The sequence below is a fragment of the Halichoerus grypus genome, chromosome 3 (assembly GCF_964656455.1).
Source record: "Halichoerus grypus chromosome 3, mHalGry1.hap1.1, whole genome shotgun sequence".
Lineage (NCBI taxonomy): Eukaryota > Metazoa > Chordata > Mammalia > Carnivora > Phocidae > Halichoerus > Halichoerus grypus.
In genome coordinates, this window is record NC_135714.1 from 172,287,992 (window position 1) to 172,308,969 (window position 20,978).

The window sequence follows — 20,978 nt, forward strand, 5'->3', positions numbered from 1 at the left end:
CCTTACTTTTAGTCTAGCTGTGGTTTTATATTTAAAGTGCGTTCTTGGTAGACAACATTCTTGTTTATTTATCCACTCTGAAAATCTCTTTTAATAATGGTGTATTTTGACTATTGGTTTTTAAAGTAATTACTGATGTAATTAGATTAATATGTACCTTCTGTGTTAGTTTTCTATTTGTTGGCCTTGTTTTTCATTTATATTTTGTCTTCCATTCTTTTTCTGTTTTTTTTTTCTGTTTTGAATTTAGCATTTTATAGAATTCAATTTTTACTTTTCTCTCAATAAATCAACTATACTTAGAAATTTTTATGGGTGGTATAAGTACTTTGTAACAGAGTATTCCCAGTACCTCCCTCTCATGCCTTATATTTCTGTAATTAATTTCTCTTACCTATAAGATATTAATCACCAAATACAATGTTGCCATTATTTTAATCAAGTTGTTATTTCTTAAATTAATTAAGAATAAGAAAAATTAAAAAAATTATTTTACCTTCTTTTATTCATTCTCTTTTACTCTTTTTTTTTTTTTTTTTTTTTAGTGTCTAATCTATATCAGTACTTTCTGAAGCATTTCTTGCAAAGCAGGTACACTTGTGAAAAGGTTTCTGAAAGTTTGTTTGTTTGAGATAGTTTAATTTCTGCTTCTCTTTTGAATAATAATTTTAATGGATACACATTAAAGGTGGGTATTTGTTTTTCCTTCAACATTTTAAATATTTCATTCCATTTTCCTCTTGCTTTCATGATTTCTGAAGAGAAGTCCAATGTAATTCTCTCCCTTGCTCTTCTATAGATAAGGTTTTGGGGGTTTTTTCTAGTTTTTTCAAGATTTTCTCTTCATTTTTTATTTTCCACAGTTTGAATATATTATTTCTACATGGATTTTTGAAATATTTACCTTGCTTGGTATTCTCTGAAGTTCCTCGATTTGAGGTTTTGTGTCTATCATTAATGTTGGGAAATTTTGCTTCAAATATTTTTCTGTCCTTTCTTTTTTCTCCTTCTGGTATTCCCATGACATGCATGTTATATCTTTTTTAGTTGTCTTACACTTCTTGGATATTCTGTTATGTCTTTTTTATTATTTTTTGCTCTTTAGATTTCAGTTTTGGAATTTTCTAATGACATGTCCTCAAGTTCACTGATTATTTCTTTGGTTGTATACACATGAGCCCATCAAAAGAATTCATTTCTTCTATAGTGCTTTTGATTTCTGGCATTTTAAATATTTTTTTTAAAGTTTCTAGCTCTCTGCTTGCTTTACCCATCTGTTCTTTTATGTCGTCTACTTTCCCCTAGTACACTAACCATGGTTCTTTTAGACCTCTAGTCTGATAATTCCAACATATCTACCCTATCTATCTGACCCTCACCTTGTTCTATTTCTTCAAATTGTGATTTTTGTCTTTAGTATGGCTTGTAACCATACAGAAATGATCCATTTATTTCTATCAAGGAACAAAATTCACTGCTTGCTAGAAGAAGATTATACAGAGGTATGGTCCTTGCAAGTTAACATCAGATATTACTCTCTTAAGTTACATAAAAACATTATACGCAAACAATGAATCATAGAATACTACATCAAAAACTAATGATGTAATGTATGGTGATTAACATAACATAATAAAATTCAAAAAAAGTAATGCTGCAAAGAAAGAAAAAAAAGTGGAGTTAGAAAGGTTACAATAATACTAGCTTTTAGACTAATAATTGTTTTTTTAAACTATTAGTTTCTTAGCCAGTAGAAAATAAAAATTAGAGTTATAATTGTTACAATAATTTTAGCTTTGAAAAATACACATGTATTTACCTTTATTGAGATCTTTATTTTTTCATATAACTTTATAATTATAATATACTTTATAATTATATATTATATATAATTATAATAACTTTATAATTATAATATACTGCCCTTTCCAAATCACCTTGCGAGACTCCATTGACCATTTCTTGCAGGGCTGCTATAGTAATAATGATTTCCCTAACTCTTCCTTATTTGGGAATTATTTAATTTCTCCCTTACATTTAAAGAACATTTTGCCAAATATAGGATTCTTGTTTGACAGGTGGTTTTTGTTTGTTTCTTCTTTCTTTCTTTCTTTCTTTCTTTCTTTCTTTCTTTCTTTCTTCTTTCTTTCTTTCTTTCTTTCTTCTTTCTTTTTTCTTTTTTTTCTTTTTTTCTAGTAGCACTTTGAATATATCAGCCATCCCCCTGCTGGTTTCCAAAGTTTCTTTTTTTTTTTTTAATTTTATTTTATTATGTTATGTTAGTCACCATACAATACATCATTAGTTTTTGATGTAGTGATCCACGATTCATTGTTTTCCTATAACACCCAGTGCTCCATGCAGTATATGCCCTCCTTAATACCCATCACTGGGCTAACCCATCCCCCACCCCCCTCCCCTCTAAAACCCTCAGTTTGTTTCTCAGAGTCCATAGTCTCTCATGATTCATCTCTCCCTCCGATTTCCCTCCCTTCATTTTTCCCTTCCTTCTCCTAATGTCCTCCATGCTATTCCTTATGTTCCACAGATAAGTGAAACCATATGCTAATTGACTTTCTCTGCTTGACTTCTTTCACCTACCATAATCTCCTCCAGTCCCATCCAAGTTGATGTAAAAGTTGGGTATTCATCCTTTCTGATGGCTGAGTAATATTCCATTGTATATATGGACCACATCTTCTTTATCCATTCATCTGTTGGAGGACATCTCAGCTTTTTCCAGTTTGGTTATTGTGGACATTGCTGCTATGAACATTGGGGTGCATATGGCCCTTATTTTCACTACATCTGTGTCTTTGGGGTAAATACCCAGGAGTGCAATTGCTGGGTCATAGGGCACCTCTATTTTTAATTTTTTGAGACACTTCCACACTATTTTCCAAAGTAGCTGTACCAACTTGCATTCCCACCAACAGGGTAAGAGGGATCCCTTTTCTCCACAACTTCTCCAACATTTGTTTCTTGCCCTGTCAATTTTTGCCATTCTAACTGGTGTAAGGTGGTATCTCAATGTGGTTTTGATTTGAATTTCCCTGATGGCTAATGATGATGAACATTTTTTCATATGTCTGTTAGCCATTTGTATGTCTTCTTTGGAGAAGTGTCTGTTCATGTCTTCTGCCCATTTTTTGACTTGACTATTTGTTTTTTGGGTGTTGAGTTTGAGAAGTTCTTTATAGATCTTGGATACCAGCCCTTTATCTGTAGTGTCATTTGCAAATATCTTCTCCCATTCTGTGGGTTGCCTCTTTGTTTTGTTGACTGTTTCCTTTGCTGTGCAGAAGCTTTTTATCTTGATGAAGTCCCAAAAGTTCATTTTTGCCTTTGTTTCAATAGCCTTTGGAGATGTATCTTGAAAGAAGTTGCTGTGGCCAATGTCAAAGAGCTTACTCCCTATGTTCTCCTCTAGGATTTTAATGGATTCCTGTCTCACATTGAGGTTTTTTATCCATTTTGAGTTTATCTTTGTGTATGGTGTTAGAGAATGGTCGAGTTTCATTCTTCTGCATGTGGCTGTCCAATTTTCCCAGCACCATTTATTGAAGAGACTGTCTTTTTTCCATTGCATGTTTTTTCCTGCTTTGTCAAAGATTATTTGACCATAGAGTTGAGGGTCCATATCTGGGTTCTCTATTCTGTTCCATTGGTCTATATGTCTGTTTTTGTGCCAGTACCATGCTGTCTTGGTGATCACAGCTTTGTAATATAGCTTGAAATCTGGCAACGTGATGTCCCCAGCTTTGTTTTTCTTTTTCAACATTTCCTTGGTGATTTGGGGTCTTTTCTGACTCCATACAAATTTTAGGCTTGTTTGTTGCAGCACTTTGAAAAACATCATTGGAATTTTGATCGGGATGGCATTGAAGGTATAGATTGTTCTGGGTAGCATAGACATTTTAATAATGTTTATTCTTCCGATCCATTGAGCATGGAATGTTTTTCCATCTTTTTGTGTCTTCTTCAATTTCTTTCATGAGTGTTCTGTAGTTCCTAGAGTATAGATCCTTTACCTCTTTGGTTAGGTTTATTCTGAGGTATCTTATGGTTTTGGGTGCTATTGTAAATGGAATCATTTCTCTAATTTCTCTTTCTACAGTTGCATTGCTAGTGTACAAGAAAGCAACTGATTTCTGTGCATTGATTTTGTATCCTGCCACATTACTGAATTGCTGGATGAGTTCTAGTAATTTGGGGGTTGAATCTTTTGGGTTTTCCACGTAAAGTATCATGTCATTTGCGAAGAGAGATAGTTTGATTTCTTCTTTGCCAATTTGAATAATTGTATTTCTTTTTGTTGTCTAATTGCTGTTGCTAGGACTTATAGTACTATGTTGAACAATAGTGCTGAGAGTGGGCATCCTTGACGTGTTCCTGATCTTAAGGGAAGGGCTCTCAGCTTTTCCCCATTGAGGATGATATTTGCTGTGGGTTTTTCATAGATGGATTTTATGAACTTGAGGAATATTCCCTCTATCCCTATACTCTGAAGAGTTTTAATCAGGGAAGGATGCTGTATTTTGTCAAATGCTTTTTCTGCATCAATTGAGAGGACCATATGGTTTTTCTCTCTCCTCTTATTAATGTGTTCTATCACATTGATTGATTTGTGAATGTTGAACCACCCTTGCATCCTGGGGATAAATCCCACTTGGTCGTGATGGATGATCCTTTTAATGTATTGTTGGATCCTGTTAGCTAGGATTTTGTTGAGGATTTTAGAATCCATATTCATCAGGGATATTGGTCTGAAATTTTCCTTTTTGATGGGGTCTTTGCCTGGTTTAGGGATTAAGGTAATGCTGGTCTCATAGAATGAGTCTGGAAGCATTCCTTCTGTTTCTATTTTTTGAAACAGCTTCAGGAGAATAGGTATTATTTCTTCTTTGAATGTTTGGTAGAATTCCCCAGGGAATCCATCAGGCACAGGACTCTTGTTTTTTGGGAGATTTTTGATCACTGCTTCAATCATGTTACTGGTTATTGGCCTATTCAGGTTGTCAATTTCTTCCTGCTTCAGTCTTGGGAGTTTATATGTTTCCAGGAAGGCCTCCATTTCATCCAGATTGCTCAGTTTATTGGCATATAGTTGTTGATAATAATTTCTAATAATTGTTTCTATTTCCTTGGTGTTAGTCATGATCTCTCCCATTTCATTCATCATTTTATTAATTTGGGTCATTTCTCTTTTATTTTGGATAAGTCTGGCCAGTGGTTTATTGATCTTATTAATTCTTTCCAAGAACCAGCTTCTAGTTGATCTGATCTACCGTGTTTCTGGTTTCTAATTCATTGATCTCTGCTCTAATCTTAATTATTTCTCTTCTAAAGAAAATCAACAAAGAACAAGAGCTTTGAATGACACACTGGACCAGATGGACCTCATAGATATATGCAGAACATTCCATTCTAAAGCAACAGAATACTCATTCTTCTTGAGCGCACATGGAACTTTCTCCAGAATAGACCACATACTGGGTCACAAATCAGGACTCAACCAACACCAAAAGGTTGAGATTATTCCTGCATATTCTCAGACCATAATGCCTTAAAACTGGAACTCAATCACAAGAAAAACTTTGGCAGAAATTCGAACACTTGGAAGCTAAAGACCACTCTGCTCAAGAATGTTTGGGTCAACCAGGAAATCAAAGAAGAACTTAAACAATTCATAGAAATCAATGAGAATGAAAACACATCGGTCCAAAACCTATGGGATACTGCAAAGGCAGTCCTAAGGGGGAAATACATAGCCGTCCAAGCCTCACTCAAAAAAATAGAAAAATCCCGAATTCACCAACTAACTCTACACCTTAAAGAACTAGAGAAAAAGCAACAAATGATGGTTTCCAAAGTTTCTCATGAGAAAGCTGCTTATAATCTTACTTAGGATCTCTTGTATGTGACAAGTTACTTCCCTTGCTGCTTTCTAAATTCTCTCTCTGCTTTTGGCTTTTAAAGTTTGATTATAATATGCACCAGTGTGAGCCATTTTAAGTTCATCTTACTTGAAGTTTGTGAGCTTTCAGATGTTTGAATTCATGTTATTCATTGAATTTGGGAAGTTTTCAGTAATTATTTCTTCATATATCCTCTCTTCTGAAATGCAAAAGGGAGCTCTTCAAGTTTAAAAATAGAAACTAACAACATGAAAACATGTAAAAGCATAAAAGCTACTGTAAAAATTAAAATATATTCAAATTCATAATACTCTAATATTGCATTGTTAACATGTAAATCACTTTAAACTCTTTTATAAAAGTTAAGAGACACAAGTTTTAAAATTAGGGCATCTGGGTGGCTCAGTTGGTTTAGTGTCTGCCTTTGGCTCAGGTCATGTTCTTACAATCCTGCTTCTCCCTCTCTCTCTGCGCCTCCTACCTGCTCATGCTCTCTCTCTCTCCCTCTCAAAAATAAATAAATAAATAAATAAATAAATAAATAAATAAATAACAATTCTTTAAAAGAAAAATATTAAAAGTAACTAGATACAAAAATGTGTTAATGAATACACCATATAAAATGATGGAAATTTTGGCATCAATTACACAAAATGTGGGGGAAGGAGAAATTAAAGTGTAGAATATTTGTATAAGGTCAAAGTTGGGTTGTTATCAGCTTAAAATAGACTGTTCTATCTACAAAATATTTTACGTAAGCCTCATGATAGCCCAAATAAAAAACCTGTAGTTAGGGGCTTATGCAGTTGGTGACTCACTAAAGAGAAGGAGAAAGTAATCAAAGCATAAAAGTATTTTTTTAAAAAATCAAATCACAAAGGAGAACAGCAAGAGAGGAAAAACAGAACAAAGAAACCACCAGAAAATAGGGAAAACAAAGGTAATAGTAAATCCTTACTAACCCATAATTACTTTAAATATAAATTAATTGAATTTTTATTAAAATACAACATGAAATGATATGCTGCCTACAATGATTTACTTTACTTTTAAGGACACACATAGGCTTAATGTGGAGGAATGGAAAGAGATTTCCCATGCAAATGGTAACTAAAAGACAGTAGTGTGGCTATACTTATATCAGAGAAAACATACTTTAGCAAAACTTGTCAAAAAAGACGAAGGTCACTATATAATGATAAAAGAATCAATTCATCAAGAGAATATAAAAATTGTAATAGATATGCACCTGAATTCCAAACATCTAAATATATAAAAGAAATGTGAACAAAACTGAAGGGAGAAATAGACAGTGACATAGTAGTAGGAAGGAAACAAGGAAACATTTTACTGGTGGAGAGTGGAACTTAATTAGTGGGTGAGAACTCTTAGCTTTATGCATTTTAATTGTTTGAATTTTACAAAATTTTATTTACTTGTTTTACTTTAAAATGAAAATTAATACTAAACTATTAAATGTAAAAGCACAATAACATGTAAACTCCATAGATGTAAACCTCTAGAATTGCAAGTTTATTATAAAGTTTTATTTTATTGTTCATTTTTAATATTTTTTGCAACTATTTTATTTTATTTTGGAAAATGTGTTCACTTAAAAATGAAATACAAATGACTGGTCACCAAAGTAAAATTTTGAAAAGGGGATTAAGAAATTAAAGTGGCCAAGTCAATTGATGGTAATTTTATTACAATATTTTGTGTAGAAATTAAAGTGTAGGTATAGAAAATGCAGAAGTGGTGGTAGCAAATGTTTAAAAAATAACTAAATGAGATAGTTTTAGAAATTCTAAATTCATCCAATGTTGTACTCTTATTTATTGTACTCATAATTTATTGAATCCTATTTATTAAAAATGATTGGGGAAAGGCAAAGTACTTATCAAAAACAGTCAATATATAGGGGTCATAAATATACTATCATATAAGTAGTGATTTTGTCATTGACCATTATGTTGTCAAAATTTTCACTATTTTTTCTAACATTTCTCATACAGTATTAATAAACTTAGAAAAATAGTGATTTTATTCTTTTGAAGATATACATAAGATATAAAAACTAACACAATTTATAGTAATTATATGGCTTTTTTTGTTTGTTTGTTTCAGATATGTAATAATTTGGGTAATTGTCATTGCTTTCCTGGCTATAGGCCTCCATATTGTGAATTCCAGATTGGTTCACCAGGGGGAAGTATTGATGATGGAAATGTTCAGAAATCTGGTGAGTAGAAATTAAAATTTTAAAAAATAGATGTTCTTTATGAAATACTTAAAGAACTATAATGCTGAGTCAAATCTTTCATGATCACCTGAGTAATTAAAAGAGTTATCTTGAATAGTGGCTTTAATTAATTAGTGTTACACAATATTTGTAATGAGATTTTCTCAGATACTTACTTTTCATCAACTTAGTGAAATAAGTTAGAAGACCATCCTCAGGTTTTAATAAGTGTCAAAGCAAGAAATAAGATGTGAACTTAATGAATAAATATTATATGTGCTTTGACTGCTCCACCAATAAACTGTCCCTCTTCTCTCTCTTCTTGTGCCTCCATATTCCCTGATACACAACAATACTTAACTTAGGCCAGTTAATAACCCTACAATGGCCTCTAAGTGCACAAGGGGAAGGAAAAATCACATGTCTTTGAATTTAAATCAAAAGCCCCAGATGATTAAGCTTAGTAAAGAAGACATATTGAAAGCCAAGATAGGCCAAAGCTAGGCCTCTAGCACCAGTTAGCCAGGTTAAGCATGCAAATTTTTGAAGAAAATTAAAAGTGCTAATCCATAAACATACAAATAATAAAAAAGCAAAATAGCCTTACTGCTGATATGGAAAAAGTTTTAGTAGTCTGGATAGAAGATCAAACCAGCCAGAACATTCCTTTAAGCCAAAGCTCAATCCAGAACAAGGCCCTAATTCTCAATTCTACAAATGCCAAGAGAGGTGAGGAAACTGAAGAAGAAAAGTTGGAAAGTAGCAGAGGTTGGTTCATGATGTTTAAGGAAAGAAGCCATCTCCATAATATAAAAGTGCAAAGTGAAGCAGCAAGTGCTGCTGTAGAAATTGCAGCAAGTTAGCCAGAAGATCTAGCTAAGATAACTAATGAATGTGACTACACTAAACAATCTATTTTCAATGTAGACAAAACAGTCTTCTATTGAAAGAAAATGCTGTCTATTAATCTCATAGCTAGAGAGGAAAAGTCAATGCCTGGCTTCAAAGCTTCAAAGGGCAGTCTGAGTCTCTGCTGTTAGGGGCTTATGCAGTTGGTGACTGAGTTGAAGTCAATGCTCATTTACCATTCTTAAAATCCAAAAACCTTAAGAATTATGCTAAATCTACTCTGCATGTATGTCCTCTATAAATGGAACAGAAAAGTTGGGTGACAGCACATCCGTTTACAACATGGTTTACTGAATATTTTAAACACACTGTTGAAGCCTGCTGCTGAGAAAAATAGATGTTTTTCAAAATAACATTGCTCCTTGACAATGCATCTGGTCCCCTAAGAGCTCTGATGGAGATGTACAATAAAATTAATGTTGTTTTTATGCCTGCTAACAAAACATTAATTCTAAAGCCCATAGATGAAGGAGTAATTTTAACTTTCAAGTCCTATTACTTAGGAAATGCACTTCATAAATCTATGGCAGCTATAGATAGTGATTCCTCTGATAGATCTGGACAAAGGAAATTGAAAATTTTCTGGAAAGGATTCACCATTTTAAATGCAATTAAGAACATTTGTGATTCGTGGGGAGAGGCCAAAATATCAACATTAACAGGAGTTTAGAACAAGTTGATTCCAACCCTTATGGATGACTTTGAGTGATTCAAGACTGGTGGAGGAAGTAATTGCAGACGTGGTAAGAAAATTAGATTAGAAGTGGTACCTGAAGATGTGACTGAATCACTGCAATCTCATCATAAAACTAACAGATGAGGAGTTGCTTCTTATGGATGAGCAAAGAAAATGGTTTCTTGAGATAGAATCTACTCCTGGTGAAGGTACTGCGAAGATTGTTGAAATGACAGCAAAGGATTTAGAATATTACATAAACTTGGTTCATAAAGCAGGGTTTCAATTTTTAAAGGAGGTATACTATAGGTAAAAATGCTATCAAACAACATCACATGTTACAAAGAATCATTCATGAAAGGAAGAGTCAATCAATGCAACAAATTTCATTGTTGTCTTATTTTAACAAAATGCCACAGCCATCCTAGCCTTCAGCAACCACCACCCTGATCAGTCAGCAGCCGTCAACTTTGAGGCAAAACTCTCCACCTGCAAAAATATTATGACTCGCTGAAAGCTCAGATGATGCTTAACACTTTTCAGCAATAATATGTTTTTACATTAAGGTATTTACAATGTTTTTGTAATGATAATGCACACTTAATAGACTACAATATACTGCAAACATAACTTTTATATACACTGGGAAACTGGAAGATTAACTTGCTTTATTGTGATATTTGCTTTATTGTGGTGGTATGGAACTGAACCTGCAATATCTTTTGAGGAATGCCTGTATTGTAATTCCAGAGTAAACACTAGGAAAACAATTCAAAATTTTTAGAAAAAAATAAAAGAATTAAAATTCCACCAATTAATAAAATGAAGCCTAGAGAGAAAAGAACATTAGACAAATAGAATAACTAAATAAATATAAATCCAATAATAATAATTTAACTAAATATCTATCAAGTAAACATTCAATTTAAAAGCACTTGCTCAGGCTTTCCAAGATAGTGGTATAGGAATACCCAGAACTCAACTGGTAAGCATCCTTCACCCCATACACTCTCCAGCTGCCTTGCTAAAGTGAGTGGGTATACACAATCCACACAGGAGACACCACTTGATCTCCTAGCCTGGTAGCCAAGAGTGTTAGCATTCCAGAAGTCCATGGGGCTATAACAATCAGAAAGAGTTTTTGGCAGACCACTATCACTATAAGGATAGTGCACAAAGAGCAGACTGAAACACAATCCCAGTCTTCCTATGCAGAGGCCTATTTAGTTAGCCTGGAGGTTAGGCCTGAGGGACAGTCTTCAAGTTTTCCACAAATGTAGAAATACATTTTTTACAATGTATTTTTAAAAAATATTAAAAAAGACAAACCTTTAACTATATTAACTGAATAAAAGAGAAAGAAATCAAATAAAATCAGAAATGAAAGAGGAGACGTTACAACAGATACCACAGAGTAGCAAAATTTATTTATTTATTATTTATTTAATTAATTTGCATGTGGTTATCCAGTTTTCCCCTAAATGACATTTTGAGAAGACTATCCTTTCCCCATTGAGTATTTTTGGGTCTCTTGTCAAATATTACTTGACCATATATGCAGGGGTTTATTTCTGGGCTCTCAATTCTGCTCCATTGTTCTACATGTCTATTTTTATGCCAGTACTATACTGTTTTGATTACTATAGCTTTGTAGTATAGTTTGAAATCAGAAAGTGTGATGCTTCCAGCTTTTGGTCTTCTTTTTCTGGGTCACTTTTGCTCTTCAGGGTCTTCTACAACTCCAAACAAACTTTAATTGTTTTTTGTATTTCTGTGAAACTTTGGTAGGGATTTCATTGAACCTATGGATGACTTTGAGTAGTATGGACATTTTAACAATTTTAATTCTTTCAATCCATGAACATGGGACACATTTCCATTTGTTTGTCTCTTCTTCAATTTCTTTCATTAAGTTCAGTGTACAGATAGTTCACCTCATTGGTTAAATTTATTCCTAAATATTTTAATTTTTTTGATGTTATTGTGAATGGAATTGTTTTTTTGGTTTTTTGTTGCTGTTGTTGTTTTTTGCCTTCAGATGTTTCATCATACATGTAAGAAGCACAACTGTTTTCTGGATGTTGATTTGGTATCTTGCAACTTCATTGAATTTGTTGGGTAGATACAATTTTTTTCGTAGTGTCTTTAGTATTTTCTATACATAGGATCATATTATCTGCAAAGATAATTTTTCTTCTTCCTTACTGATTTGGGTACTATTTATATCTTTATCTTGCCTGATTACTATAAATGGGAATTCCAATACTATGTTGAACAAGAGTTATCTTATTTTTCATCTCAGATGAAAATCTTTCAAAATTTTACCATTGAGTATAAATATTAGCTGTGGACTTGTATATGGCCTTTATTATGATGTGGTATCATAAAAATTTGTTAAGAGTTTTTATCAGGAAAAGATGTTATATTTTGTTAAGTGCTTTTTGTGCATTTATCGAGATGATCATATGATTCGTATCTTTTTATCTTTCATTCAATTTATGTGGTGTTTCACATTTATTGATTTATGTATGTTGAATCATCTCAGATAAATCCTACTTTCTCATGATCAATTATCTTTTTGATGTGTTGTTGAATTTGGTTTGGTAATATTTTGTTAAGAATTTTTGCATCTAACCAAATGGAAGGCCATTTGTTAAACCCTAATTGAAATTTGACTGAAACAGAAATTAAATTGTATTAGGACATTAAGATTTTAGAGTATCTCTATTACTACAGCTATTATATTAACAAATATTAACCCAACTATAACACTGCATGTTAACTATACTGGATATAAAATTGAAAAAAAAAAAAAGAAGTAAAAAAAAAGAATTTTTGTGTCTATATTTATAACATATTTGTCTGTAATTTTCTTTTCTTGTGGTATCCTTATCTGATTTTGGTATCAGGGTAATGCTGTTCTTGCAGATGAGTTTGAGAGTGTCTTCTCTTCAATTTTTGAAAGTGCTTGAGAAAGATTGTTGTTAATCTTTCTTTAAATATTTGTTAACATTCCCCAAAAACAATCTGGTTTGGGGATTTTCTGTTTTGGGAGTTTTTGATTACTGATTCATCTCCATACTCTTATTGGTCTGTTCAGATTTTCTATTTTTCATGTTTCATTCTTGATAGATTATATGTTTATAGGAATTTATCCATTTCATCTAGGTTATCCAGTTTGTTTGGCTAAAATTATTCATAGTAGTGTCTCATGATTCTTTGCATTTCTGTGGTATCTGTTGTAATGTCTCCTCTTTCATTTCTGATTTTATTTGATTTCTTTCTCTTTTCTTGAGTTAGTATAGTTAAAGTTTGTCTTTTTTAATATTTTTTAAAAATCAGGTCTTAGCTTCATTGATTTTTTTCTGTTGTGTTTCTAGTCTCTATTTCATTTACTTTTGCTTTGATGTTGGTTATTTCCTTCCTTCTTCTAACTTTGAGCTTAGTTTTTTTTTTTTTCCTAGCTCCATGAGGTATAAAATTAGGTAATTTATTTCCATCTTTCCTTCTTTTATTAATTTCTAGTTTCATACTATTGTGATTGGAAAAGATACTTGGTATGATTAAGGAACTTTTGTGCACTGTTGGTGGGAATGTAAATTGGTACAGCCACTGTGGGAAACAGTATGGAAGTTCCTCAAAAATTTAAAAATAGGAGTACCATAGGATCCAATAATTCCACTACTGGGTATTTACCCAAAGAAAATGAAAACAATAATTTAAAAAGAAGTATGCACCCCTATGTTTATTTCAACATTATTTACAACAGTCAAGATAATGGAAGCCACCAAAGTGTCCATCTATAGACAAATGTGGTATATATATATGTGTGTGTGTATATACACACACACACACACACACACACACACACAGACAATGGAATATTACTCAGCCATAAAAAAGAATGAAATCTTGACATTTGCAATGACATGGATGGAGCTACAAAGTATTATGCTAAGTGAAATAAGTCAGTCAGAGAAAGACAAATACCATATGATTTCACTCATATGTGGAATTTAAGAAACAAAACAAATGGGCAAAGGGTCGGGGGAAGAGAGGAGGCAAACCAAGAAACAGACTCTTAACTATGGAGAACAAACTGATGGTCACCAGAAGGGAGGTTGGTGGGGGGTTGGGTAAAATAGGTGATGGGGATTAAGGAGTGTACTTGCTGAGATGAGCATTATGGAAGTGTTGAATCACTATATTATACAAACAAAATTAAATATTACACTGTATGTTAACTAATTGTAATTTAAATAAAAATTTTAGTAAAAGACAAATCGATAAGGATGATTTTATTCTTCTTAAACTTGCTAAGACATGTTTTGTGACCTATCATGTGATCTACCCTGAAGAATATGTGCACTAGAAGAGAATATGTATTCTGTTGCTTTTGGATAGAAGTTTCTGTATGTGTCTGTTAGGTCCCTTTAGTCTACAGTATGATTCAGGTCAGTTTCCTTGTTGATTATCTGAAGGATCTATTCATTTCTGAAAGAAGAATATTGTGGTCCTCTACTATTATTATATTGTTTTCTATTTCTCCCTTCAGACCTGTTACAATTTGCTTAATATATTCAGGTGTTCTGATGTTGGGTGCATACATAAATATTTATAATTGCCATATCTTCTTGATTAATTGATCCCTTAGCATTATATAATAACTTTCTATGTTTCTTGCTACTGTTTTTGGCTTAAAGTCTACTTTGTCTGATTTCAGTATAGCTACTTCTGCTCTCTTTTAGTTTCCACTTGCATGGAATATATTTTGCCATCTCCTTACTTTGAATCTATGTATGTCATTGAAGCTGAAGTGAGTCTTTTGTAGGCAGCATATAGTTGAGTCTTATTTTTTATCCATTCAGCCACTCTATGCCTTTTATTTATTTATTATTTTTAAAGATTTATTTATTTGAGAGAGAGAATGCATGTGAGCAAAGGGAGGGGGGAAAGGAGAGGGAGAGAATCTCAAGCAGACTCCCCACTGAGTGCAGAGTCTGACATGAGATTCGATCTCACGACCCTGAGATCATAACCTGAATGGAAATCAAGAGTCAGATACTTAACCGACTAAACCACCCAAGTGCCCCACTCTATGTCTTTAAATTGGCTTATCCATTAACACTAAGAATAATTATTGATAAATAAGGACTTACTAATGTCATCTTATTGTTTTCTGGCTGTTTTACAGTTCCATTTTTCTTTTATTCCTTTTTTGATGTCTTCCTTTATATACTGATGATTTTCTTCTCTTTATCTTTTTTGTTTCTATTGTAGATTTTTTCTTCGTGGTTCTTATGAGATTTACACTATAAAACATAAAACATAAGGTAAAAACATTATAAAACAAATAAAATATATATTATTCTGATAACAGTTCAATCTTGATCATATACAAAACCAATATTCTTTTATTCCCCCTTTTATGTTTTTGATGTCAAAATTTATATTTTTTATTGTGTATCCATTAAAAATTGGTGGAACTATAACTATTTTTAATACTTTCTGTCCTTTAACCTTTATTCTAGAGTTAACTAGTTAGCACATTATTAGGGTATTTTGAATCTGACTACATACTTATCTTTGCCAATGTATATTTTCTTATGTTTATATGTTACTAATTAGCATTCATTTGTTTCAGCTTGAATAAAACCTTTCAGCATTTCTTATAAGGCAGATTTAGTGTTGATAAATTTCCTCAGCTTTTGTTTATTAAGGGAAAATCTTCATCACACCTTCAATTCACAAGGACAACTTTGCTGGTTAAAGTATTCTTAGTTGGCAGTTTCTTACTTTTAGTATTTTCAATATGTCATCCCATTCTCTCCTGGCCTGAGGTATCTGCTGAGAAACCCACTGATAGCCTTATAGGGATTTTCTTATCCGAGAGAGATTTTTTTCTCTTGCCTTTAAAATTCTTTCTTTTTGGTTTTAGACAGTTTTGTTATTAATTTTCTTGGAGAAGAACATTTTGGATTGAAATTTTGAGGTGACCTATTTGTTTTATGAACTTGGATGTCCAAATCTTTCCCGAAGTTTGGGAATTTCTCAGCCATTATTTCTTTAAATAAGCTTTCCATTCCTTTCTCCCCCTCTTCTTCTTCCAGGAATCCAATGTGTACATTATGTATTTTCATGTTGTTCCATAACTTCCACAGGCTTTCCTGATTCTTCCTTCTTTTTTTCTTTTTGCACTTCTGATTAAATAATTTCAACTGATCTTTCTTCTAGATCACTCTTTCTCTTTTCAGCTTGTTCAGGTTTGCTCTTGAAGCTCTCTATACTGAATTATTTACTCTAGTAATTATATACTTCAGCTATGACATTTCTAGTTTTTTTTCTTTTTTGTTTTCCTTCTCTTTGTTGAGCTTCTCATTTTGTTCTTATATTTATTTCTGGTATCATTAAATTGTTTATCTGTATTCTCTTGTAGCTCTCTGAGTATCTGTAGAGCAGCTACTTTGAAGTCTTTGTTGAGCAATTACTCGATCACCACTTCTTTTGGGACAATTATTGGAGGTTTACTATATTCCTTTGATGGAGACATTTCTTGATTCTTCAGGATCCCTGTAGCCTTGCATAGGTGTCTACACATTTGAAGATGTGGTCACCTCTTCCAGACTTTATGGAATAATTTTAAAAAGGGAAGCCTTTCACATGTGAATGGAGCACACTTGATCATGCTGTGATCCTGGGTCTAGTGATGCAAAGTACTAAGTGCAACAGCACACAGTGGCACAGGGTCCAGGGAGATATAATGTCTTTTTGGCTCAGACCACTGGGGTCTACCTTATTAACACTTGTATGGTCCTTGTGAGCACCCTATGGGGTCTATAGTTGCCGCAAGTGTTGTTTGGGTCCTAAGTGGCACTTCTAGGACCAATAGTTAGGGGCAAGTTTAAGCAGTGTTGGTGGCTAGACCAAGTGATGTGCACACATTTAACTGTAGGGCCCCGCCTCAAGTGCCTATGTAATGGCAGAGATCAGTTGGAGACACACATGTGATCAGGCCAAGGGTAGGTTGCAAGGGCCAGTGACAACTATGGGCTCATGGGAAGTTGTAGTGGCTCTAGGTGTGTTTGTTCTCATGGCTTCACACTCTGCCTCCAGGTGTGCATACTTCAGTGGAGGCAGTGATGGACCTTTGGCTAAGAGGCATACAGGTGCACAGCTGGAGGGGCTATCTTCAGGTGCACTGATAAAGTATTTGTATTTAGAATATACAAACATTTATATTAAGGATACATAAAGAATCCCTGAAACAATAAAATGCAAACAACCCTACAAAAAACAGACAAAATATTTGAATTGAAACTTCATCAAGGAGGATATATAGATGACAAACAAGCACATGTAAAAAGGCCCAGTGTCATTTTAAATAGGAAAATGCAAATTAAATTAAAAATTAGATACCATTACATCTCTACAAAAATTGGTTACATTTAAAAAGCTAACTATGGTGTGAAAATAGTGTCCCATATACTGCTGTTGTAATGTAAAATTGCATAGCTTCAGAGTTTCTTAAGAAGGTAAGCATTCACCTACAATATAATCTAGTCATTTCACCTTTTACCCAAGAAATAGAATGCTTATGCAAATACAAAGCTTTGTATATAAATGTTTATAACAACTTTATTTATAGTAGATAAAATCTGGAAATAACCCCAATATAAATCAACAGGTGATTGATAAAGTATTGTATATCCAAACAATAGATTACTATTGAACGATAAAAAGGAATGAGCTATATAGTTACATGTATCAATGTGGATGAATTTCAACATTACCCTATGTGAAAAAGAAAGGCAAGATTAAAAAGAATACTGTCTAATTTTATATTAAATTGTAGTACATGCAAATTAATTTATAGTGAGGGAATGCAGATCAGTGGCTGCCTATGTGGGGGAGTGGTAGCATGATAAGATTTTAAAGGAGCAAGAGGAAACTTTAGTGGATAAGGGATATATTCATTATTTTGATTGAGGTGATGATTTCATGGGTGTATACACATAACAAAACCTATCAAATCATAAATTTCAAATATGTGTATTATTATATGTCAGAAATACCTCCAAGATGTTAAAACAACAAAATTTAAATGATAAGTGAGGCTATTCATGCTATTTTTTGGTCAAATCTCAGGCACTAGTTAAACCCATTTTAGTTACTTACCAAATAAAAAATTGTAAGACTTTTACACTAAATGGACAAAAGCCACAGATGTCAAACAAAACAATCTTTAAAATGTTTGCCTAAGTGGGGTATATATTTATCAATATATATTTATCAAATCTTTTCCATATGTACAGCTAAAATGTTTGCATTTTATTGTATATAAAGAATATAATTAAAAAAAGAAATACCATATATATGATATATCCAAGACTCCTATCCACTGCTAATGGAAATATAATTGTTACAACCATTTAGGAAAATCATTGGAAAATTTACTAATGCTTAAAATAGGTATATGCTATGAATAAGCATTACTACTCCAAGGGCATGTATCTATTGGGAAGTATGTGTACATATGTTGACTAAAAGACATTTAGTAGAATATTCATAACAACACTATTCATTATACTCATAATTCCAAATTACTTGAATACCCATAGGGAATAGAATGCATTAATGGCTGTTATTTCTATGCAAAGATATAGCATACAGTGGTGTGAATGAACATTTTACAACTATAAACAACAATGTGCGTAAATTCCCAAATTAGGTAATAAAGAGAAAAATAAGCAGAAAAAAAATATATCCAATATAATTCTAAGGTTTAAAATCTGTAAAAAAAATTGACTTATGCTCTTAGAGACCAAAGTAGTAATTATCTTTGGGAAGGATAACAACTGGAAGAAATCAGGTTGGGAGTTCTGACATACTGGCAATATTATGCTTCCTGGATTTGGTGTTGGTTACATGAATGTGTTTAATTTAGAAAATTCTTAGAGCTGTATAATTATGGCATACATCCATTTCTGTTTACATGATACTTCAGCAAAATTTCACTAAATAAACATAATAGAAGAAATCAAGATATTTGTAAACTTTGAAAAGAAATGATTAAAAATATCCTAAGGATTCTCTTGGATTCTGGCAGGATCTGTTTTGAGATCTGAAGAGTTTTTGCTAATTCATTGTTAATATATTCATATATTGTGTACTTTTCTGAATCATGTAATGCTTTAATTTTTAAGTATAAGAAATAACAGAAGATGTTTGTCTTTCTCTGACCGTCTTATTTCATTTAGCATTGTAGTCTCTAGTTCCATCCATATCATTGCAAATGGCAAGATTTCATTCTTTTTATGGCTGAATAATATTCCATTGCAAATATACCACATCTTTTTTTTTTTCTTTTTCATAGATACAAGAATAGGTATAGATATGAATTTTATTTAGATGCATAAAACATGAGACATTTAAAGATGATTTCCTTCAAGAAGAGAAACTATGACTTGGCAAGTGTGGGGGAAGGGGGTTTTCACAGAATATTCCTTTCTAAATTTTTAACTTAAATCCTATTAATGTGTTACTTTTAAAAAACATTGATGTCATAAATATGCTGAATATAGCAAGCAGTACTCAAAACATTTATACAGTTACTATAATTAAACAAATATACATAAAAGACAAATACGAAATGTGACAAAAGTGCCATTGTTGTTAGGGGTTATTAGCTTAAATATCCTTTTATTTTCCCCTGTAAGAGTTGGCAATATATTAAAATTTCAATTATTTATATAAATATTATATATAAAAAGATTAAAGTGAAAGAAATATAAGTTTATTTAAATATTTAGTGAAGCAAATATCCACTGATTTCTATGTTTTATTTCTAGATATAATTTTTATTAAAGAAGACTACAATGCACAGCAGAACAACTGGCTTATTCTGAGTTTCTACATTGTTCTGCCCTTTATCATAATATTCACTATTATGATCATGAAACGAAATGAAATGAGAAAATCATGCAACAGAGAGAATGCAGAATATGAAGGGTAAATATGACTATGCAAATAATTTATGATCTTAAATTGTACTGCTTATTGACCAGTGAAATAAATTCATAGTTTTATAACGCTTAGTGATATTCATTCCTTTGTATTTGCACTATTTTTAACTTAGTGTAAACGGCATTTTTATAATTTTGTTTTCCAATAGATTGTTGCTAGCATATTGCAGTAAGTCAAAATTTTGGCTGTTTGTTTTCCTCATGAATATTTATAGTGTTTAGATGTTGTGTTAAAACTTTCACTAATTCCCTGACCCTCAAAATGTTTCTCTCTAGTAATTTCAAATACTGTGAAAAAAGTCTCTTCAGAATTCTTTGAAATTAGTTACTGTTTCTTATAAATTTCTACATGCTATTTTTTCAATTTTTATTTAAATTCAATTTAATTAACATATAGTGTATTATTAGTTTCAGAGGTAGAGTTTAGTGATTCATCATTTACATAAAACACCCAGTGCTCATTCCATCAAGTGCCCTCCTTAATGCCCTTCACCTGGTTACCCAATCCCCCACCCACCTCCCCTTCAGCAACCCTCAGTTTGTTTCTTATAGTTAAGAGTCTCTTATGGTTTGTCTCCCTCTCTGTTTTTGTCTTATTTTATTTTTCCTTTCCTTCCCCAAAATTCATCTATTTTGTTTCTTAAATTCCACATATGAGTGAAATCATATGGTATTTTTCTTTCTCTAACTGACTTATTTCTTTTAGCGTAATACTCTCTAGTCCCATCCATGTCATTGCAAATGGCAAGATTTCATTATTTTTGATGGCTGAGTAATATTCCTGTGTGTGTGTGTGTGTGTGTGTGTGTGTGTGTGTGTACCTCATCTTGTTCAACATCACTCGGTATCAGGGAAATACAAATCAAAACTACATGCTATTCTTACATTTGTTATTCTTTTCTTCTGGTGACCAGTTAACTCATTGAAAACAAGAAACCCTCATATAAGTCCTTAAATATAACATCACAAATGATGATTTTAACTTCAAAGTAATGTTTTTGTTGAAGGCTATATTACTGGTCTATTTTATGAAGAAATTTTTATCTGTACACACCTTACATGTATATTGTTCAGGGGTGATGGATCATATTCACTGAAAGAGAAAGTGACTTAATTGGCCTATCATGATTCTCTGCAGAGAAAAATAGAAAGAATTCAAAGGCCTCACAGGTAATGATATTGAGGGGAGTAATGTGCATGCTCAATGCATC

The 20,978-nt window shown here is 32.4% G+C and overlaps 1 protein-coding gene across 1 annotated transcript in view; it reads left to right on the forward strand.

Moving 5' to 3' along the window:
- The window catches only part of LOC118554951 (disintegrin and metalloproteinase domain-containing protein 18-like), a 181,030-nt gene extending 161,273 nt beyond the window's left edge, over window positions 1-19,757 (forward strand). The window contains exons 18-20 of the mRNA XM_078068256.1: window positions 8,046-8,164; window positions 11,405-11,418; window positions 19,612-19,757. Of these exons, the coding sequence (XP_077924382.1) occupies window positions 8,046-8,164; window positions 11,405-11,418; window positions 19,612-19,757 (279 nt within the window). The remainder of the gene's footprint in view (window positions 1-8,045; window positions 8,165-11,404; window positions 11,419-19,611) is intronic.
- Window positions 19,758-20,978: the final 1,221 nt, after the last annotated feature.